Raw genomic sequence first — 22,821 nt, 5'->3', positions numbered from 1 at the left:
TGACGGTACCGGCGGAGCAGCTCAGGTGGGTAGCAAAAGTATACTTTTTTTTTGTTTTTTTTGGTTCGTGTCGTATCGTCTCGTGTATTGCACCAGAAAAAACAGGGTGTGTGTGTTGTATTGCTTTAAGCGGCGAGATCAGTTGTAACCAGCGTTGAAGTAAACCGTCTGTTTACTCTCCTGCTCGGCGGCGTGCTGTTTCGCCAGATACATAATGGCCGCCGCTAGTGCCGCGTGGTTGACGATACTGGAGAAGATGGTAGCGAACTTGAGGACGGGCAGTATCATGGGCAGTACGCCCGCCAGCAGCATCGAAGGCAACAGAATCAACGGCACCGTCAACTGTAGCACCGTCTTGATGCCCTTCTTCGCCTTATCACGGCCCACCTCGCCATCCACGAGCGCCACCTCTTTCTTGACGGAAAACTGTAGCTCATTCGAATCGCTCGGTGTCAACCGTACGGCCAGACCGGGCACAAGCTTCAGATCGACGAGCCGCTCGTTAAACAGCAACCGTAACCCCCGCCCGAGCCGCTCATTCACGTCACTGCCATTCAGCTGCAGCAATCGATCGCTGAATAGTTTGTTATCCGCGCTGCGATACCCGGGCAGTAGCACCTGCTGGACGTCATGCGTAAGGTTGCCCGTATCCGCGAACCGATAGCCTTTTGATTCCATATTCTGCAGCAGATACAGCTTACCGCACTCAACGATTGAAACGTGCTCCAGACAGTTCAGTACCCGCAGCGGGATAGATTTCATGTAGGCCACGCGACTCACGGTGGCCTCCGCCGCCGGTTCGCTACCCGCCCCTCGGTCACGCGCTGTAAACGGTTGCGTTTGCACGGCCATTGAATTCGGTGGCCGCCTCAACAGTGCTGCTCGATTGCTGGACGAAAAGGTGCTCGAAAATTTGACCCCCTGAACTGGAAAATGGGGGAAAAAATGGGGAAAATTAAATAAGTTTGCGTTGTCACGTTGTAGGCATCACCATCACCACTTACTGGAGGACACTGCATGCAGCACTATAAAGCACCACAGCACCAAAGCACCGGCAGAGTTCTTGCTGCAGAATGATCGCATAACGGCGGTTCGTATTCGCACACACACACACACAAGGCTCAGCTCAGCGATAGCTCGGCTCGGAATGGCGCAATTTTCACTCGAGATGTTCCAGCTGCTGCAGGAACACACTACTTAACGCAACGCACCGGATCACAAGGGAAGATCGTTCGTCTTTACTCGAGCGGAGCTCATTCGCAACTGATCATCGTCGGTGTCTGGCAGCTGAGTCTTGTTCTCGCTTCCCGCTGCTGCGGCAGCAGCGGCAGCAGAAGAAAGTGGAAAAACTACCACCCCCTGTCCTCCCGGCATGCCGGGTTTCCTTCGACTTTGAGCGCACTCCTGTGGCCACCTACTTCTCGGCTTAACACGACGGATCGTTCAGTGAAATCTATCGATTAAAGTTGCTCATCGCTGGTGTTTGCGGCTGCACTTGGACCTGGCCAGTGGCTTAGAATATGGATCACTTTCCTTGGCTCACCAAGGCATGCCAGACCATGCCGGCCAGCGGAAATCAAGTTTTGTGCGTCCCGCTTCCGGTAGCAGAATGTAGGTCTCTCAGTAGTCGGTCAGCATTTTCGCAGGTCCCGCTGTGTGTTGCGCGGATTTCTGTTCCATTTCCTGGTGCCACCGAACGCTACGGCTACGGGAAACAAGTTCCCCATGGAACTCCGATGGAACACGGATCGACAACTTCTTATGCCAGACGAACCGGGACCGGCTGGCCCCGGCCCCGTCCCCGGGCTCCGGCCCGGGAAAGATGAAGATGACCAGTTACAGTTAATTCAATCGGGTTTGTTTAGTTACTTTTCATCTCGTTCTCGCTCACTCTCTTGCCTCTCGTTCTCTTTCCTCTCGCTCTCGATAACGCAAGGATGTACGGGAGTAAGTGTACCGGAGTGGCGGTAGAGGTAGAGGTACCAAGAATGCTGGTACATGGAGGACGGTGGCAAGTCGTGGTCTATTTCGGAGCAGGGCTACACGGTGATGCCGCCTGCCAGGTGACGCCGGATTCGGTTGACGGTACTTGTATCCATTTAATCCACTTAACCGTTGGCGAGATACGCGCGGAGGAAACTTAAGATAGTGCGCGACAGAGTGTTTAAGATTGAGCCAAACGGAGGGGAAATGGATCGAAAACAAGAACGATAAGCGATCTGGGTGCCAATTTAACGGTAACTGATACGATGAGCAGCAATTTACTTTCTGCCTGCCCTTCGGCGATAGAGGGGTTTTATTTCTAAAAACTGTTTTCAACGTAGAATCAGTCGCATTCGTTAGGCGCATTGCTATATTTCTTTTATAAGTTTCTTCATATAATTAAAAAAAAGCTAACCTTTTCAGGAGCATGGCATTTCCTAAAGTTTCTAGCGCTGGCTAGATAGGCTTCATGTTCTTTCTCGCGTTACATCCTATAAAGCATTGATCAGAAATTCGATGCTTTATTAATGATTAGGAATCGAAACACTAACTCTATTCGAAAGTAGAAAGGCACGTAATAGATTAATTGTCGATCCTTTCAATGTTTGGCCGCCAATTGTCTCGATTTAAATATGTACTGTACTTCTACTAAATATGTACTTCTTTTCTCAGATCTGTTTGATGCACTGTTCGATTGAAAATCTTCTGCCACACGATCCGTAAATCTCGCATAAACTCCAGCGTAATGCGAAAACGTTCACGCTTTTAGGCATTACAATTTGAGTTAACGCTCCATGTTCTTATTACGTAAAGAACGTGTAATTGGGTAATTTATTTTATTAACACTCCAGGCGACGATAGCGTATCAAATAAAAAGGTTTAAATAAAACTGCGTGTCAAAGGTGTAACTTAAACGTTATACACTTCTGTATTTTAAGTTATTAGCTGATGGGAAGAATTTCTCTAATCAATCTTGTACTGTACTTGCACTTCTACTATGCTTTGAATCACCCGTTTTAAGCTCCCCTCATTTTTTGAAAGTATATTTATGATAGGATACAATTATTTATCATATCGAATGCATATTGTGGTTTTGGTTTTACGTAAATGGTATTTGATACTGTTGCCTTTGTTAATAACTCAATAACAGATGAACGAATTCGGCGAATTCGAAGATCAAGATAACAAGATAAGATAGATAGAAAGGATAAGTGACCTGCAAGAAAAAATTTAACAACGCGTGAAAGTCATACTACCAAATTCTGAAAAATGGAATGATTTGTAAAACAAACTGCAAGACAATATCACAGATACTACCGTTGGAGTAAAACCTTACAGTTAAAATGCCCTTCAAACAAAGATATACTGGGCACAAAAGGATCCTTCAACTCACTCCAAAGGAATGAACTGAAATATGATGTGAAAACAAAGATTGAGAAACTCTTGTGAGTACGCGAGTTTCTTTTAAACAAACACTTCTGACAACTGTAAAATGCTTCATGTTTCCATCTTATGCTTAGCAAGAGATCATAATAAATACATTTACATTTATAGAGATCATAACATAAAACGCTAGTTATAAGAACATCAAGTAAAACACTTTAAAATTGTAATGAATTTGAAATGCATAACTTGCCGATACTGAATGTACTGGTAAATGAGGCACAGGCATTTATTTTAGAAATGAAAATAACCGTTTCCTTGGCAACTGAACGAGTTCCCTTTTTATTCAGGTAGTTCTTTGCACACTTCAATCGAACAACGCATCATATGTTTCGCCGGTTTGACACATTTTCTCCGCTCGACCGCTAACCTCATTGAATGAAACCGTTTACCGTACCGGTGTCAAAGGGTTTTGCTTCGTTGTGTTTCGTAGAACGTAGGAATTAAATAGAAAAAAGAGAGGAAATAATAGAGTCACGATTCGAAACGCATCGATTACCAGGCCCTACTAATGCCCGTTCCCCGTGAGGACACGCGTGAGCTGAGCTTCGATCGAGCCACCAGTTAATGATGGCAAATTGGTGATGATTGCCAATTGTCGGCATAGGGCGGGAGCGGAATAAAAGTTGATTGAAAAGTGAAACTCACCTGCAGAACCCAATGATTAGCACAAAGATCGCGCGATCGGGACGAGGCATCACTCGGTCCCGGGAAAGCTGCCCTTGACAGTGACCGGCCCACCCATTTGACCACAATTACAGCGAGACGGATGTCCTAGAGGCGTCTCGGTTCATTATCGTTCCAGATCGGTCAGCACCTGGTGCGCTGGTTGGAACGTTCGCGAAACACACCGAGATCAGGTTTTTCACGTATCTGTTCCATTTTCTCGCGATGCGCGATGCGTGCGCATGCCCGCGACATCGCTGGGTAATCGCTGGCCTCGGCTGGCTGTTACATTGTCCGGACGGGCAAGCGGTGTGTCAATCCGGTGTGCCACCGTCCGCCGCTAATGCTAATAGATCGCAAGGCAGGGATGGGCCGGCCACCGGATGCACGGACGGTATTTGCATCGCGCATCCACACCACACACCGTCCAGGGCGGTCTCTCACCTCTGCGAAGGGTTTTCCCTTTTACGGTCCCGCGAGGAAAGTGACCGAAAGCGAGAGTTTTCCCGGATCAACACCACCGCAGCCACCACGCGGTGCGTTCGGCTGTTTATGGGCTAGTGGGTGAAATCGATCCTTCCGTTCCGTTTCATTTGGTTCCGTGACGTTCGGTTCCGTTTGCCAAAAGCAGGGCAGCACCGCGCACACGCACCGTCGTCGTCGTCGTCGTCGTCGTCGTTGTCCCGAAAATGGAATGAAGTGTCAAGTAGCGCCAAGACTCGAAAGACGAGGGAGGAACGAGAGGGCACAGGAAGCCGAGTGACAAAACGATTTCGTGGATCGTGGTTTTCGGGATGGTCCCCGGGACGATACGGCCACCATACGGCATCGACAATGGGAATCGTGCAGTAAGGGGGGTGGCAGTACCCAGTACCGCCCGTTTGTCGTGCGCATATTTTTGGTGCGCTATGGAATGTCTGTGGGGCCGATGATGGGAGCTACCCTTTCCCAATTTCTACCGACTACCGGGGGTGCGCGCGATCGAGGATCGTTTAAAATGCGAACTAAACGTTTGGCAATGGCACAGTCGATCGTCGAGCAGTCATCCGGTGTAAACACTTCCTGTTCCGCAGTCCTAACCGTGACCGGTGTAACCGTGTTCTGATTCTCGTCTCGTCGACCGTGTTTGCGTTCTCTTCTACTGCAGCAAAAATGGCCGCCATCGATCGTACGGTTGTCGTGTTTTTCGGTGTTGTTGTGGTGCTGTGCGTAACGCTAAGTCTGGCCAGCGGAGCCGAAACGAGCGAAGCGTTAAACGATGGTGCTTTGACAGGTTAGTGAGCCACGAGCGGAACAAGGAGATTAGGAGATATCCGTAGATTCTTCCCCCCTTCATCCTGCGCTGGCCTCGGTGCCAGGAACCTGTGGCAGTGCGACGGCGCGCTTGGCTAAATACCGGCTCGTTGATCCGTAAATGGGGTCAGCTTACTGGTGAAGCGGAACAAATTTATCACTTGATCACGTCGTCGTCGTCGTTGTCGTCGTCTATGCTCGATGACAGCGACTCCGTGCGACTGGCTTGGAGTGCACTCGCTAGTGTGGAAAGTGATCGTCGATCGTATGATAAATATCGGTCACCGAACGGATCGGTTCGGATTGGTGTTTTCGCTCTGGTTCCCCTTTCTACGCCCCTGTCGCGATTGTTGCTGCACTTCAACCTCACCAACAACCGTTGCAGAGGCCGAGGCACCTAACTGCAACACAGTGATCGCGAAATGGCGGATCGATCGGTTACTAATTGCGTGTTTTGGTTTTTTCTCTCTCTCCATTTTCAACCTTCCCAGAGGGACGCACCTTTGGTCATCACTTTCTGAAGCGCATCAGCTTCGCCATGATACCGGCTGCGTTCGTCGTCGGTGTCATCACGACCCTCCTGTCCGCGCTGACCGTTATCTCGATGAAGGGTCTCGGAGTGGGTGTAAGTAGTAGCCGGCGGAAATCCCGAAAACCCCGAAACACTAGCGCCGTTTTCTCATGATTTCCGATATCCTTCCATTCCATTGCCTTAGGTCATCCTTTTGGTGCTTACTATCTCGCAAGTAATTGCCAGAAGCTTCCCGGCACCGCTACCACCACCGCTGCCAGTCGCCTACAGTGCACCCGCCCCGGCCCCCATCCCGTTGGTCTACAAGGAATGGTGAAGCGATTCCAGGCGGAGCAGCCACCGTACTTTAGCTCAATGATAATGTTTAATAATTTATTTATTTATTTACGACGTGCATACGACGAGGGCACCGCGTGAGAGTCACGGTGTCATTTCATCCACAAATTTCAATCCCATCCCCCACCCAACGATCACGAACAAACCAAAGAAATCCGAAAGAAGAAATGTTATGGTCGCGCGGGGTCGCTACATTCTGCGATTGGCGCCCGGCATTTCGGGCAAACAATAAATTTCTCCCAAATTATCAATTCCAGTCTCGTGGTGTCATTTTGTTTTGGGGTTGTGTGCATTCGATGGTCGTGAGTGAGTCGCCTTCCTACTACAGGAGGCTAATTGTTACTCGACTCGATTGGTGCTCCGCTCTGCCCCGGATTGTCGGTCACGGTGAAGGTCTGGTTGCAGTTGTGCCCTGGGCGAGGTGTCGATGCCAGAAAAGGGAACCTGATCTAGATCTGGAGCATACGTACCGGTACTGATGACCACGTCCTCGATTCCGGTCGAGGCTCTCGTGAAGGCCCTCGAGACAGTCCCCTTGCTCGTCCCTTTGCTGTGACAGAATTCATTCGCAGAAGGGAAAAGAGTGTTTGGCAGGAAAATTATTGAAAAAGACGAAAGAGCAGCTTACGAATTCGAATTTTGTGCTATTCGGTGTGCCCTTTGGTGGTGAGCAGAGGGCAACGTTCGCAACTCGCACGCACCCACAGTCGGTGGGAGTTTTCACTTTCGTCGGAAAATTAAAGAAAGCAGCCCGGGTTGGTTGCTGTCCCGGGGACGATTAGCATAGAAATGATAACAGCTTTCAGTGCACTGCTGCTGCAGCCCGACAGCACACACGCACGCAGCATGGTTCATGTGTCGCCATGTTGCGTGCGACATACTTGCGCCACTTTGGACGAAAGCATCTGGCAAAAGGGTAAGACGAGTCACGGGAAGACGGCACGGCAAACGGAGTGGCGAAAAGACGAAGAAAGAGCACACGACGAGAGCGCACTGACGGACGGTGTGTGCGAAAGGGAGAGCGGGAAAACGATGCAGCCACATTTTCCATAAAATATAATCATCGGCTGAGCAACGGTTTTCCGCCATTCCATCGCGAGAGGTACGATCGTGAAGACGTAACGCGAGTGCGCCATCGTGTGCAGCAGCAGCAGCAGTGTTGTAGTAGCCCACCCGTCGAATCCGAGCGTGTGTTTTGGCCCGTGGTACCGTGGTGGTGATTACGTTTCGCGATTCGCGGTCGCATTCAAGAACGCTATTTGTTGTTCACCATGAATCTGTTCGTGATGGTGTTGCGTGGTTGTAGGTTGGATCGTACGACGCTCTTGACGCTGCTGCTCGTGCTGATCGTCTGTGGTCAGCGGAGTGCGGGCGAAATGCGTAAATCCTGGCAGGCGACAAGTGTGGACGTGCAGGTTCAGCTGCTGAAGGCGGCCCGGACGGTGGAAGACGCACCGAGTGCGAAACCACCGGAAACGACGGAGGAAACCGTTAGCCGGGCATCCCAGGAACCGGAGCTCACGAAAAGTGACTCGACGGGTTCGGACGGGTTGACGGCAGGTTCGAAGCCAACGACCGGTGCCAATGAGCCCGTGGCGGGTGGCAAAGTGGCCACACAGTTTAGTAGCCGCGTACGGAGTAAGAATGGTCCCGGTTCGGTCGCCGTTCCGGTTAAGGTGAGTGACCCAGATCCGGAACCAGTGGATCGGGCCGTTCCGTTGCACCTGGAGCATCCTCAGATGGAGGAGATCCAGGTGGATAACGCCACGGTACAGGATGATGATGATGAGGAGGAAGAAGACGACGACGATGATGATGATGACGACGACGATCTCGGTTGGAATGGTGCGGCTGGTAAGAACAAACCGGAGAAGGATCTAATCGAAAACATCCTCGAGGAGGTGGAAGAACGGTTGAATGAGCCGCGAACGAACGAGGCCAGCCAGGACACTCGGAGTAAGGGAACCGCCGCCGACGGTGGAGTCAAGAAGTACACGTTCCCACCGGTCCTGAACATGACGATCGATGAGCCGAACAGCGTCGTGAAGGTGAAACTGAACCATGACATCGTGCGTGATATGATCAATACCGGTAAGATCGTGGGTCCGTCTGAAAGGGCTTGATCACTTGATCGTTAACGTTGCGTCCGTTGTTTACTCTTTAAATTCCGTTAGGTCGTAGTGCCGGTGGTGGTGGCATTGGTGGCAAAAAGATGCTGCGGTACGTCATACCACTCTTCATACTACCGTTCCTGATCCAGTCCGCCGTCATACCGTTCATGCTGACGGCCGTGAAGCTGTTCCTGCTGAAATCGCTGATGGCGGGCAAGGTGGCCATCTTTCTGCTGCTGCTCGGGGCGTTCAAAAACTTTACCAAAAAGGAGCGCGACGTGTACGTGAAGGATGTGCCCGACCGTCGGTACGAACCGTCCAGCGAAGGGTTCGCCTATCTGGCCGAGGGCCGGCCAAGCAACTGGGTGAACTAGGTGGTAGAAGCCAGAGAGGGAGATAGAGGGAAAGACAGAGTAGCAGAATAGGAGGGAGAGCTATTTATTCTATGTAGCCGTTACTTAGCCGTACTACTTCGTATTTAGATAACAGTGCATAATGGCTCTAAGCCAGGTACAAAGCAAATAAACAAGAGAATCTCGATCCTGGTCCGGGGCCTTTTGCTAGCGGATTTCAATTAAGGCCAGCTGGAGTGGTATGGAAATTGGGAAGGCACGATCACGAGAGACCTCTGGCTGGCTGCTCGATGCTTTCGATTCCATGTTGAGTGCGCATCGATTTAGGTCATGCATCTTCGGTGCGCGTATGGATTTCCGATTCCATATTCAACGTTACAGCGTTAACAATGGTGTTCATAGCGGACGGGAGCAGATTTCCACGGGAAAACATTTTGAATACGGCCGCGAATAGTCGCTCCTTTGACACGAGGGCTGCGATTACGGGGCAAGGTAAGAGCGATGCGGACAATTCGCTGCCTCAGATGCAACGATTCGGATTGTTCTTTTTTAAAGTCGATTTATGGATTTCTTATCCCGAGTAACTTACTAGCCTTGGATTTCGAAACGCCTTCGACGGTATAAGTCGAAAGAATGAGTACGAAAATTTGGGGCCCTTTGTAAGATGCTCTTTTTGTCCTTCGTTTTTACAGACCTTCTCGAATATCTATGGTCTTTATTTACGTCGCATATGTAAAGAGGTTCTTGTGAACATTCCTCGGTAAAAAGACTCAGTCAGACCGTGCTGCAATGTGCTTGGTAAGTATGCATTACTATGCTTCAAGGTTAGATAGTTTACAGGTACACTTGAATGATTTGTTCGCTGCTAATGTGCTTGTGCTATCGCCCGAAGTATCGCACACACCTAGCCGAGTACCCATCCAAACGAATGATAGGAATAAGTGTCTATGACAGCAAGTTCTTCCGGGATTCTTTTATCTCCCAATACATAAACAATCTCTTGTTCCTATCTCTCGGCAATACTCCAGCGCGTGATTCACTGTCTAGTTGCCAAACCGCTGGTCTCATTACACATAAATAGGTAAACACTTATCTTCTTAGTTGATTGCACTACCCTAGAACGATAGCGCAGAGCATAGGGTTGCATAAAATTCCAATGAAACGATTTGCCTCGAGGCCGGCAACGCGTTTTTGGTGATAAGACCACACATACCGACTCGTACTGCATGCAAGGTGCTGCAATGCTACAAATTCTCAAATACGTCCCAGTCTCCGTAAATCTCACGACGTAACCCAAAAAACCAAGGCGGATCGATAAATGGCTGTGTTATCACGCGGCGCGATATTATGTCTTATCAGATGTGTATGTCTGTGTAATGCGATAGTGGCACCTGCCGAGCAGGTGGTGTGCCATTTCTGTCCACCGGATTGCTCGAGTAGTGTTCATCTGTGCGTCAACTTCAGTGGAGGACCTGTGTTAGCAGCAGCTTTGAAGTCACTGGCACATCAAATCGAAAATCTTCGGAGTCCAAGAGTTGACTCGTTGTTTCAACTTGGGGAAGGAGCGGCGTTTGCTGCTGTGTCTAAATCTTCAAGATGGGTTGTAGCCAAATTATGAGCAATCTCGGTGGTGAGTGTTTCAACTCTAGGGTGTTGGTTGCAGTGTGGACAAAGTCCATACCGGCATGCAGTACCGCTGAGGATGATAACGAATTGGTGGTGCTCTTTCTGTGATTCCCCAGATCTGATCATGAACAATAAGCTGGTCACCTTTCTGAGTGTGGCCCTTTTTGCGTTCGTAATCACCGTGATAGCGCTGGCAGTTTCGAACAACAATAATGCGAGTGACTTGGAAGTGTGCGAAGCACGGCTGTACGATCTTCTGAACCCAACAACGACTCCTGTACCTACCGTCCCTACCGATGCTCCTACTGTTACTCCTACTACTCTTGATGTACCAAATCCTTCTGGTGGAACGTAATGACCGAATGATCGCAGAGAACCGATTGAAGTAGTGCGTAAGATTTGAACTAAATGCTGTAACAAAGCATGTTGCCTTGTGCATCTCGAGCAATCGAACAATAAATATTTAAACTAAGAAACAATCCGACAGGAAGCTGTTCTTTATTTTTAGTTTTTTAGCTTACCGCCTAAATTTAAAGAGTGGATATTGCCGTGCACGACTACCTGGACAGTTCCGTTGACAGATGCCAGCCGGGTGTAATTCACAGATAGCCTGATAAGATAGCCTGGCTATATGACTCACTCCAGTCAGTCCGTGCTTAGATGAAACGGTAGAGATATGGTGGACGTGATTGTGTGGCTCTAATGTTTGTTCAACAATATGGCTCACCTACCAACGCCCTTTAGTGTGGCGTACATTTCAGGTGGGAAAGCAGGTCAAGCGTATATAACATTACTTTCGGGTCGAACATCAATTTCCAAACCGTTTGTTAGTGTAGCTTAACGACCAGCGTAGCATGCCATTCTAATCGCTATATACTCTTATTCTACCATTTTCAAGCAGGGCTCAGTAAGAGCTGTTGGAAAATGCCTTTCGTTGTATGGTTTCAATTTCAGTGGTTTCAAAGAAATAGAAAAAAATCGAACTACATAACTCTTCATTTCAATTTCCATCCATTTATACGTCCTTCCGTCACATTACCATTAAGTTAACCATTGATCGCCCACAATGACTTTGATAGCATTTCAGTTCTGGCATCCTTTTCGGATTTCTGCAATAAAATAATTGATTTTTTTGGATTGCCTTCACTTTATGCCATTCTCAAGTGTCAGTCTGGTTATAGGGGGGTCAAGAATTCTTGCTGTAGTCGTTCCATTCCTTTTCCATCATCCGCAAATATTATCGACCTTTAGTCACCTTTTTCGGATCGGACACGGATTCATTAGACTTGTCTTTCCATGCTGTTTTGGTTCTTTATTGTTTGTTTTTTCTCTGGCTCTGTTTTTAACTGCTTTGATACAAAATATTGGCTTTAACCCTTTTAAAATTATCTTTTGACCCGGGTTTTCCTAATTTTTCAATTTTCGCGTTAATTTTCAACGGTAACAGTGATTTCAAATGGTGCTTTCAAACTTGAAATATTTCGCACTATGGGCGAAAAGCGGTACGGTACGAGTTTTTTGAAAAGTCGAGTTAAGGGCCAGAAAAGTCGAGTAAAAGGGGCTGTGAGTCGAGCTCAAAACTCCCGCCAATACTAACCGCTCTTACAAGTCACCACCAGCACCTTTGCAGGAAAACACAAAGTAGGCGCCTGCCAGTGGATTTTGAGAACGTTCAGCCTTCCGCAGGTCATTTAGCAGGAGGTAGCGAGACGCGAATTTGGTCACTCTGGTTCCTCTAGCAAATTTGTGGCGGCTCAATGCAAAGCGGTCAATAGCCTAGCTGTTCATTTTCCTAACTTCGTCCTTGCTTTTAGGCAGTTTTCGTAAATCTTACACTGATAATTTCCTTAAAACTACCTCACTAACTAACTACCTACCAACCTCACTAGAAACTAACTACACTACACTAACTAACTGCTTAAACGTCTATAACCGTCTCTAAACCTCTTGCTGTTAATTGCTTCCTGAAGTTCCCAGACGAAAGGAACTCAACCAGCTCTGGTAGTTTCGGTGGTATGCCAGGAGAGGCTAGTGCCGGCGACTGACTTTGACAAAACGTCCCAGTACTGAAGGAGAAGGCGCCCAGCTGAAGGTATTTCGGTGAACAGTGAGGCCGCACGGGCTAGAAAACCAGCTCTTGACCACCCAGCGATGGATCCAACACATTTTCCTGTCCCGAAAGGTCCACTCCTGCTCCTGGCTTGCACAGATTGGCATCGAACAAACCTTGGCTAGGCAACCGGCAAAAACCAGCAGGTCACCAGCAAAAAAGCGATCGCCTGGGTGATTTTCTTAGGCGATAATGAACTCGAAAATGAACCAAATAAATTTGTCGCCTGAGGTGTCAAGTAACGCCTGACGGGAATAGGCACCATAAAATGATTTATTAATAGTTTATTTAATGAATCTCAGAATCAGGCTTAGGTTTCACTTTAAAAAGGTCAGGATGCTTAAGAAAATGTCTCGCAACAACCCCTCGTCCAACTGGCGATTCCAAATTCGGAAATGATAGTGCTTCAGTGCGCCTTCATCGTGGTAGAAGGGATTTCTATATGCGAACGTCCTTCCCAATCCGCGAGGAAGGTCTTGTAACTTGTGGTTCAGTCTAGTAAGGACGAGTACTTCCACTGTCACGTTACGGAGGCCGAAAGAGGTCCTTGGCAACATTGCGATTTAGAAAATTCGATCCTAAAACGCACCACGTGCTGCCGAATCCAGGCAGGAACTATGGAGTCGTCTCGTCTCGACAGGGCGATTGTTAGATTAATCGACGTAAAATAAAGAAAAATATTGTATTTCGAAAAATCGCACTTCGTTCATGGGTCAATACTTTGAAGCGGTTTTTCCAAAAACCTACATTTTGCAATTTGGTGTCGCATTTCTAAACATTTTATCGAGATACTATTTTCCAATATCGACTTGATAAACGGCAATGCACCTACCGTTGATAGAGGAGGAAGGAGGAAACCTAAACCGGAGGAGGAGAACGGCCGTCTCCTCTGGGCTATCGAAATCGAAAATGAAGATTAATTCACACCAAAATCGGTAGGGTTCCGATCCGATATTGCTGAAGGAAAGCAGTGCCCAGTCACTAAACGAAAAAGCAATCAGGGATACAATCGATACTGTTCAGGATAGATAGATGACAAGGCACCATCACGACAACTAGCCGCAGCGACCATTAGCGACCATGTTTTTTTCTATTATGAACGCAAATAATGTATTACTTACCTATTTGTTGCGCTATAATTAACCAACACTCTTGTCCTCCTTATGATTTTTGATCCGCTCACGATCATGAATCCACCTGTCCTATTCTTTCGGAATGATTTCGAAATCTGATTATCTCGATGAAGACCTTAGGTCAAGTCTTTCGCAGCTGACCCTATCCATATGGAAGCTTGCGTTACAACGGAGAATCTTCTCATATGTACGTCATCGGCCTACGCCAAGATCTGGGTTTATTTGAAGAGCATAATCCCGTAGGTCTCCACTTCACAGTCACTGATTGCCCTCTCTAGCCTCAGGTTGAAAGCAGGCTGTCGTCATGGCGCAGTCTTTTGATGATAGCAAAGAGACAGTGTTCGCTTCTATTCGTCTTCACGATTAGTCTACCAACCCAGATCACTTTTTGCGTATCTCAAATGCTCACATGGCGCCAATCATATTTTTGCCTGGCTATACTATTGTTTTCTGTCGTCACTGTAACGAAACGAAACACAATTCTCGGCCGATAACGTATGCGGCACCGACGCACAATGATATTTATTCTGGTTTTTGAATCTCCCCATTCCCCGATCTCTAAGTATATTCATGTCTCTTTCCAGTTGTAGTGCCACAGATAAACCAGACTGTCATACCCTTATCCGTAAATACCATAGCATCTGGCATTGGTTGTGAATAGCCACTATTTAAAGGGCTGTAATCGACTAAAATCGTCCATTTGAGGCCCTCTTCATCGCTATCAGGACCGTCGAAATTAAGCCGACTTATCTGGAAGGGGCTTACAAATAGGCAACGCGTATCGTTCGGCGTCATTTCGAATCTCATGACTCCGTCATCCCGTATCGGTTCAGTTCGCATTGGACCGTCCACCGAACCGGGTGGTTTTTGAGGAGAGCACGCTTTTGCGCCACCGCTTACTGTTTGTTCCCGCGATAACGTACGGTGGTAATCAGTGACGGTGCGGTTGCTGGCTGGTTGGAATTTTAAGATACGACAACCGCCCTCCGAGCTGACCATACCGAAAAATGGTCAATCAAATAGTTCAACAGTCGAAAGGTAAGCATAAAACCAGTTCGACGCGTGTTGCGCAAGCCGAAGAAAGAAAGCGCTTGAGCGGTAAGGCAAGATTCAAAACTAACGAATCAATGATATACCGTTTCACGTTTTCATAGACTGGATACTGAAAAACAAAGCCACCACTTTTCTGGCCGTCGCCTTGTTCGCCATGGTGATCACTACCATTGCGCTAGCGGTGTCCAACAACAACAATGCAGCTGATTTGTCAAGATGTCAGGAAACGATCGATGCCTTAATCGCGACGACTACCACTCCCGACGCTCCCACTACCACGGTTTCCAACGAAGATACAACTGTAACCCTGGAATCGACAACCGTCAGCGTCGCTACTGAGACTCCTGGTGGTGGGATCAACTATCGTTTACCGCAGGATAACGTACCGCTACACTACGATCTTCTGCTGCACCCGAACATGGCGCTTGGTACCTTCACTGGCCGAACCACGATTACGATCCGCACGACACAAGCCACCAATCGAGTGGTGCTTCATAGCCATCTGTTACAGATAGGCCATGTGGAATTCAAGTGCCACAACGATACGTCTCTAGCTTATAAGGTAAGCAGAAGAGGAGGGGCGGGCTAGGTTTGGTGTTGGCACGGCACGCATTTGACGAAGGATTTGTGATCGTCTGGCAGGACCATGGTTTCGATGACGTGCGTAGCCTTTTGGAGATCAACCTGAATGGCAACTTGGGCGCCCAGTTCGAATCGGAGTTGACGATCGAGTTCAGCGGCAGGTTGGATGAGCAGATTGTTGGATTTTACTCCAGCTCGTACCGCTCGGAGACCGGCACCGAAGTGTAAGTATCAACAGTAGATTACGAATGCGCTACAGCGCAGCGCGTTTGGTTGCACCGATTACCGCGGTTGGTACTGACCGGTGTTTGCTTGTTTTTGCAAAGGCTCTTTCGATCGTTTCATGCATAAGCTATAAATAACCTTCCCGGGCCGAACGGCTTTACCTCAAAACCTCAAGCCACTCGAGAGTGAAGTGCCACTCGGAACTCGGGCAGCTGGTGGCGGTACTCGGTGGCGCTTAACTACTTCCGATAGAAACCTGATCTTTTCACCCTGGCGGGCTTTGCATAGCACAGCATAGCGTAGCTTGCCGCGACGCTCAAACCCTCACTGTTATGTTTCGTCATCGCGTTCGCGGTTTATGTTGCAAACAAATGAGCGCCACGGACGTAATCGAACGGAATGTCGCTATATCGATCGGTTCAGGTTGAAGGCCAGGTTTCTGCGGAAGCTGTTCGTAACGTAAGTGTATGTGTTGGCGCCTGTTTTCCTGTTTTCCATTTCTCTACCGTCCAAGTCCAGGGCGCCAACGGCAGCGCACCAGCTGATGCGAGCGGCCAGCCCGTTTGCAACACGACCAGCTCGACCACGTGACATGTCCAGTGATAATTAAGCTTTATCTCACTCGACATGCCTATTGACGTCGCCGAGACAAGATAGTGCCGTTAAGGGCAGGAAGGTGCGGGTTGCGGCCGGCAGACATTGTAATCGTAGATGCTGCTTCGATGGCTGTAGAAATTGAAAGTGAAGTGCTGGGGTATAGGTCTAATCATCTCGGGCTCATGATTGACCGGAACGCAGGGTGGTTTGAGATTCGAATTCGTGAACGATACGTTCGATGTACTTATCGAGCAAATCACCACCGGTAGATGATTTGGAAGGCGTTTCAGCTCATCATTTGCAGCATCTTTCTCTTTGTTCAATCACCGGTACCACGAAGAGGTCAAGTTTGTGGGAACCATAGGGTCGCGGATGGCCTTCACGCCGCTAATACTATGACGGGTGCGTGTTAGCTGGTAGCTGAGGATCGCCTCTCTAGTGAAGTGGCTAATTTCACTTGATCAAAGCTAATAAGCCACCGACCACGGTAGCAACGATAGAACGCAGCTGGTGGAGAGAGCGCAAAGGAAAGAAGCAAAAAAGAAAAAGAGAAAGATAGAGTCGAAAAGGGAAAAAAATGAATGACAAATTGACTAGACGATCGTCTGTTCGGGGAGCGTCGAGCGCGGGTAATGATCATCGTAGCGTGTTGGCCCTAGGTACCACACGATGACCCCCCCCATTTACCGCACTGTGCCGTGGAAACGTAGTGACATCGTCGTCACTCGGCGCTACAGAAAGGCAAAGCAGCGCCAACATTTGCGCCGCTAGCTCAGTCACTTGGGTGATCGCGGTGCGATCGGATTTCACAGTGTGCCGTCGTGTACGGATTCGGTCAGTAGATGCCGGCATCCAACTATTGTGATGGGATTCTTTGCAGTAAACGGTGTCACTAGTGTCTTCGTCAACGTGATTGGTGAAAGGATAAATAACGTTTCGTCTCTAAAACGCCAAACACTCGGAACCGGGAGATACCGTAAAAAGAACTGCGTGCACACCAGTGGCTGCTAGATTGCGATAAAAACAGTGAGCGAGCGAGCGGGAGCGAGAGCGAGAGAAAGAAAAAGGTTGAAGAATGCAGTCCTGAGGGTTTGAGGAGGAGTAGGGTATCCAAGTGAGAGGAAGAATTGAACCCGTCCCCCCTCTCGAGGATACCCTTTTTTAGGGGCGAAAGATACAAAAACAGGTTTTTTGGCAAATTTGTTAGGGTTTCTCATCCCGATCCGGAGCTTGAGGATGCAGCTGTTATGATGTGCTGGTGGTGGTGGTGGTTTAAGAACAACTATCGTGTACCTTACGATCGTGATCGCGGTGGATTGCGGATGTTTTGTGACGGTGAGCAGTACGAGTGGCTCAGCTAGAGCAAACAAACGAGTGTCTCGATCATGATGTAGTGATGATGTTCGCTTGACGTTGCGACCTTGTGGAAAGATCATTTGTTCAATTGGACCCGTGGGTCGAGCGGGTAATGAGCGTACGATTGGGAGCATCAAATGGTCGAAATCCGAAGATGCTTTGATTGTTACGCTTACCGATGTGATCGTGAGCTTGGGATCGTGCGCGTTGAAGAAAGTGGCGCTGGAAGTTGAACCAAACGATGACTATTTTTGTCGAACCTCCATCCAACCTTCGCTGACCGTTTGCAAATGTGGATTCGACACTTTCGCTGCTGGAATTATGGAAATTCAATGCAAATGGTCACGAGGAACACGGGTATGGTGTTATAACACCCGCTGCCTAAACCCCCGCATCTAACCGATTGTTCCAGCATTTGTTTGATGGAAAGTTGATTGAATCTCTCCCGTGTTTTGGTGGTATTGTTTTCGTGAAAATTATAGATAATAATGTGCCATACTAATCTACATTTCATGAGCCGAGTGGGGACACTAATTTCGATTATACCGACCCGGCTGCGGTAGATCGCTGCGTGAACCCTTCTGAACTCCCGAAAAGCAACATAACGAAACCAATCAACTTTCAAACAATAGCGAGTGGCCACCGCGGTGATGACTCCCATGACACACATCGATAAGCGTAGCGCGCATGTTTTTGGGAAAGTATTCTCCCAAAGTGCGAAGCGCGTAGTACATATTGAGTGACTGGAGCATGTGCTTTGACATACTTTGATTCGCCGTTGCCGGTTAACGCTGTCCGTCAGTGTCGTCGACGGGCGTGCGACGTGAGACGAATTTAACTAAAAGAAGTGGAGGGTGAATCATTTTTCGATTGAACACTTACCACCATCGCCACTGGTGGCCACGCTCATCACATAACCATGCACCCATTTTTGGCTGCGAAAGAGCGGTTCGGTGGGAGGTGGGAGCTTGAAAATTGGTTTTTAGTTCGCGGATGTTACGGGTAGCACGATGTTTGTAGCAACACTCTACGTAACGCTTCGTTCGATGGCCTTCCCGGTGTTTTAGGGTAGCAAACACGTGCACGTGCGTACCGCACTCGACTTAGGTCGAACCACCACCAGCCAGCATTGAATGTAGCGGAACGCAAGTTAAATGGCGTGCTGCGATTAGCTAATGGACGTTGTGTGCAATCGAATCGAAAGGGTGACCTTGTGCTTACGTTTCTAGCCTGCATCAGGTGCAACGAGCTAGCCGTGTTTGGTGCCTGCACGCAGTGTCGCCCGTTTGTAGTGTGCAAGCAGAATCGGTGTCACCGCGAGTGTGTCCCCGTAAAGAGTGTGGTGCAATAGCTTGGTGTGCCGGTGCATTAAATGAGCATCCGCGCTGTATGTTCTGCTGTGCGCGCAAGATCAAGTCGTCCTCGGTGTGTGAAGAAGACCCCAAGTGTAACCCATGACAGTGAAGCCGACCGTGGTCGGGGTGGGTGCCGCGATGACCGGCGGCATTCGACCGGCAGGCCACATTCCGCATTCCTCCCGCCGTCCCTCGGTGGTTTCTGATGAACGGGAACGTGAGCAGCGCCGCCGGTCGATCGTTATTCTTTCGCTGTTGGCCACGTGCGCGTTTCTGTTCGTTCTCTGCCTCTGCCTGCTGCTCGCCCTGGTCACCGTTGGGCGCCGTTTTTCCTCGCACAATCTGACAGACGTCAGCTCGGATTTGACAGCTGACAGTGCGGTGTTGTTGTTGGATGATAATCGGTTGGACGAAAATCGCAGCACAATTTTCCTTCCAAATTCCGTGTTTAATTCGCGCGAACACACTCCCGTGGCCGGTTCTATGAATCGAGTGTTTAAGATGGGTGAGCAGATTGTGCGAACGCTGGGTTTCCGCTTGCCGCGACACGTTAAACCGGTGCATTACGAGCTGCGGCTGCAGACCGATCTTACGAGCGAAACGTTCAGCGGCACGGTCGGTATCGAGCTCAACGTGAGTGAGGTCACGAACTACATCGTACTGCACAGCAAACGGTTGACCATTACCGACACCGAGCTGCGTGCCCTGCTGCTGACCAACGATGCCCGGGCCCCGGCGGATGGACAGGAGATCGGCATCCGGCGGGCCTACGAAGTTCCGGAGCACGAGTATTGGGTGATCGAAACGCAGGACGATATCGCTGCCGGTGATTACCGGCTTAGCTTGCAGTTTAACGGTAGCCTGGCGGATCGTATCATCGGGTTCTACAGCAGCCAGTACCGTGATAAGGTGACAAACAAGACGAGGTAATTCTCTAAACGGAGCTTCATCCAGCGGTTGATCCAGCCTTCTTCACAGCTTATGATTACTTCGCTGGGGTACAATTGTGTGACTTCGAGAGCCAAACATCCGCTCGTTATCGTTGAAACGGAATGGAATGGACCCTCAATTCCTTTTGACACCACCAAGATAGCACCGGGTGCCGCGTCTGCCCGCAAATAGAAACTCGGTTGTCTTATCTGTGAGAGCATTTTCGAGCATCGGACAGTTGATTGATCCTCGTTGAACAATCCTCAGATTGTGGGAACCAAGAGGAGAAGGATGTTGCTAGGGAACGGCACATCGAAACCTTCGAGAGGGAGTTTAATGTGAGGAAAACGAGATTCAAGAAACAGTTGGTTCAAGTAATGATGTTTTATTTTTCAACATTTGTTATAATTTAAAATATCTCACTTCGTGCACCTCCCAGTAATAATAACATTTTATAATTGCAGAAAAATTGCAACCTCAAAGTTCGAGCCCACGTTCGCCCGGCAGGCATTCCCGTGCTTCGATGAGCCTCATCTGAAGGCGGAATATACGGTCCATCTGGTGCATCCGATCGGCGATGGCTACGAGGCGCTATCCAACATGAACGTGAGCGAAATCGCGGAAAATACACCGTCACCCGGTCTGGCCACGACCACCTTCGAACGGAGTGTCAGCATGAGCACCTACCTCGTAGTCTTCATTGTCAGCGACTTTATGTATAGGGAGCGTCTGGTTAAACCAAAGTACGGAGATCCGTTCCCGTTGCGAGTTTATGCGACACCCTTGCAACAGAATAACACGCTGTATGCGCTGGACACGGCAGCCGTCATCATCGAGCATTATGTAGATTACTTTGGCATCCCGTATCCACTCCCGAAGCTGGACATGGCGGCGATTCCGGACTTTGTGTCCGGTGCCATGGAAACCTGGGGCCTGGTAACGTACCGCGAAACATCGATCCTGTACAACAGCGAAACCAGCAGTACGGCCAATAAGCAGCGTGTTGCTGGTGTGATTGCGCACGAGCTGGCCCACATGTGGTTCGGCAATTTGGTCACGATGAAGTGGTGGAATGAGCTGTGGCTCAACGAGGGCTTCGCTAGCTACATCGAGTACAAGGGCATTGAGAAAGCGGAACCGGATTGGGGCATCAAGGAGCAGTTCATCATAGACGATTTGCACGGTGTGCTGACGTTGGACGCCACGCTCGGTTCGCATCCGATCGTTGTGTCGGTCGAAAACCCGAACCAGATAACGGAGATCTTTGATACCATCACCTATTCGAAGGGTGCCTCAGTGATACGCATGCTGGAGGATTTCGTGACACCACCCATCTTCCAACAGGGCGTAACGCAGTACCTCGAGAAGCACAAGTTCGCTAGTGGTGTCTCGGAAGATCTGATGACCGAGCTGGACGAGCTGGTAACGGAGGTTAGCGTGTCGGATGTGATGGACACGTTCACGAAGCAGAAAGGATTCCCGGTGGTGACGGTCGAAGTCAACGATGCCCAGTACATCTTGCGTCAGAAACGTTTTCTTGCCGATCAGGAAGCGGCCAGCCAGGAGACGGAAGTGTCACCGTTCGGGTATCGCTGGTACATCCCACTTACGTACATCAGTTCGGACAACGGCAACGTCCGGAGGATGTGGTTCCCACCGAAGGACGACATTGTACTGCTTGAAATCAAGGATGCTGGTGGACCGAACGGCTGGGTAAAGTTTAATTACCAGCAAGTGGGTTACTATCGAGTGAACTATCCCGACAGCATGTGGAACGAGTTTGCAAAGGCGCTGACCGCCAATGTGAACACGTTCACCATCGGTGATCGGACGGGCCTGTTGAACGATGCCTTTGCACTTGCCGATGCTTCGCTGCTGAACTACTCCGTCGCGCTGGAACTGACGCGCTATCTAGTTAAGGAGCAGGAGTATGTTCCCTGGTCGGCTATTGCCAGTAAGCTGAAATCGATTCGCAATCTGTTGTACAACTACATCTCGTACGATCACATTACGGTAAGTGGTCTCCTTCTCCATACAATACAATCGCTCATTACGGTGGTTCATTCTTCTTTTGCAGCAATATACCCGCCAGCTAGTGTCAGAAGTGGTTACGAGTGTCGGCTGGGATCCGCAGGAGAATGAACACATGAAAAAGTACGTAACAATCAAAGTGCGATCGAAGAAACGATCGATGTGATGATTGCTGAATCTGCTCCTTGTGCTTCATTCTTTTCAGTCTTCTGCGCACCACCGTGCTGGATGTAGCGTGCACCGTCGGCCATCCGGAATGCCTCAGTGAGGCTGGTGAGCGATTCAAAAGGTGGCTCAATAACAACGATGTCATCCATCCCGATATTCGCTCGATCGTGTACACGTACGGTATACAGTCGGGCGTGAGCGTTGCCGATTGGGAGAAGGTGCTGAAGCGGTACGAGGAGGAAAGCGATGCGAACGAAAAGGCCAAACTGATGGCGGCGCTGACTGCCTATCCGGACCAGCGCGTCATGCGCCGCTTGTTGGATCTCTCCTGGGACGTGGACGTGGTACGCACGCAGGATCAGCTGAACTGCATCCAGAACATCGCCGCCAATCGGTACGGTGAGCAGGTGGCCTGGGAACATGTGCGCGAGAATTGGGAACGCTTGGTGAATCGGTTTACGATCGGTGAGCGCAATCTCGGTCGCATGATCCCGTCCATTACGGGCCGCTTCACGACGCAGGCCCGACTGATGGAGCTGCAGGACTTCTTCGCCCGCTATCCGGAGGCTGGCGCAGGGGCGGCAGCGCGGGCACAGGCCCTGGAAAACATACAGAACAACATTAGCTGGCTCAAGCGGAATGAGCAGAATGTAGCTACCTGGTTGTCGGAGGTGCTGACCGTCGGAGGTGGTACCGAGTCGACCCGGCGCTAGACGACGTAGTGCCTCTATCGTATTTCCGTTCCTTTACTTTCCTTTTCTCCATTGTACGCTAAGACATAAAAGGTTGCAGGTACGCATGCGGAACTTACATTCTTATTTCTTTGTGTGTTGTGTGTTTACTTTGTAATTGTTCTTTGGGCACCTTTCGTTCCGTTCCATTTCGGAAACACCGCAAACACTCCTCCGTACTGTTCCCATTCGTTGATACCCGCTAAC

General features: G+C 49.3%; 5 protein-coding genes across 6 annotated transcripts; 4 read left to right on the top strand and 1 right to left on the bottom strand.

The window, feature by feature from the left end:
* Positions 1–138: 138 nt before the first annotated feature.
* On the bottom strand, positions 139–1,083 carry LOC125959257 (uncharacterized). The gene is made up of 2 exons (XM_049692071.1): positions 1,005–1,083; positions 139–926 (listed from the first exon to the last, which is right to left on the bottom strand). The coding sequence occupies exons 1-2, from the start codon at positions 1,081–1,083 to the stop codon at positions 139–141; spliced, it is 867 nt and encodes a 288-aa protein (XP_049548028.1).
* Positions 1,084–5,244: 4,161 nt separating this feature from the next.
* On the top strand, positions 5,245–6,233 carry LOC125959256 (protein apnoia). The gene is made up of 3 exons (XM_049692070.1): positions 5,245–5,365; positions 5,877–6,010; positions 6,102–6,233. The coding sequence occupies exons 1-3, from the start codon at positions 5,245–5,247 to the stop codon at positions 6,231–6,233; spliced, it is 387 nt and encodes a 128-aa protein (XP_049548027.1).
* Positions 6,234–10,163: 3,930 nt separating this feature from the next.
* LOC125951786 (uncharacterized) lies at positions 10,164–11,089 on the top strand. The gene is made up of 2 exons (XM_049680823.1): positions 10,164–10,347; positions 10,460–11,089. Exons 1-2 carry the CDS (start codon positions 10,314–10,316, stop codon positions 10,696–10,698), a joined length of 273 nt encoding a protein of 90 aa, XP_049536780.1. The 5' UTR covers positions 10,164–10,313; the 3' UTR covers positions 10,699–11,089.
* A 3,435-nt stretch (positions 11,090–14,524) lies between these two features.
* LOC125959255 (endoplasmic reticulum aminopeptidase 1-like) lies at positions 14,525–15,449 on the top strand. Its single transcript, XM_049692069.1, has 3 exons — positions 14,525–14,624; positions 14,741–15,201; positions 15,282–15,449. Exons 1-3 carry the CDS (start codon positions 14,594–14,596, stop codon positions 15,447–15,449), a joined length of 660 nt encoding a protein of 219 aa, XP_049548026.1. The 5' UTR covers positions 14,525–14,593.
* Positions 15,450–16,828: 1,379 nt separating this feature from the next.
* Positions 16,829–22,707, top strand: LOC125951516 (glutamyl aminopeptidase-like). Of its 2 annotated transcripts, none has more exons than XM_049680399.1 (5): positions 16,829–16,877; positions 18,629–19,680; positions 20,149–21,697; positions 21,762–21,838; positions 21,921–22,707. In XM_049680399.1, exons 2-5 carry the CDS (start codon positions 18,854–18,856, stop codon positions 22,594–22,596), a joined length of 3,129 nt encoding a protein of 1,042 aa, XP_049536356.1. In that variant the 5' UTR covers positions 16,829–16,877; positions 18,629–18,853; the 3' UTR covers positions 22,597–22,707. The 2 variants fall into 2 exon arrangements, with proteins under 2 accessions (XP_049536356.1, XP_049536355.1); XM_049680398.1 differs by lacking the exon at positions 16,829–16,877 and adding an exon at positions 16,911–17,110.
* The last annotated feature ends 114 nt before the right edge of the window (positions 22,708–22,821 follow it).

This window comes from Anopheles darlingi, chromosome 2 (assembly GCF_943734745.1).
Source record: "Anopheles darlingi chromosome 2, idAnoDarlMG_H_01, whole genome shotgun sequence".
Classification (NCBI taxonomy): Eukaryota; Metazoa; Arthropoda; class Insecta; order Diptera; family Culicidae; genus Anopheles; species Anopheles darlingi.
Note: the sequence above shows the minus strand (reverse complement) of the source record. Positions and strands in the feature narration are given on the sequence as shown.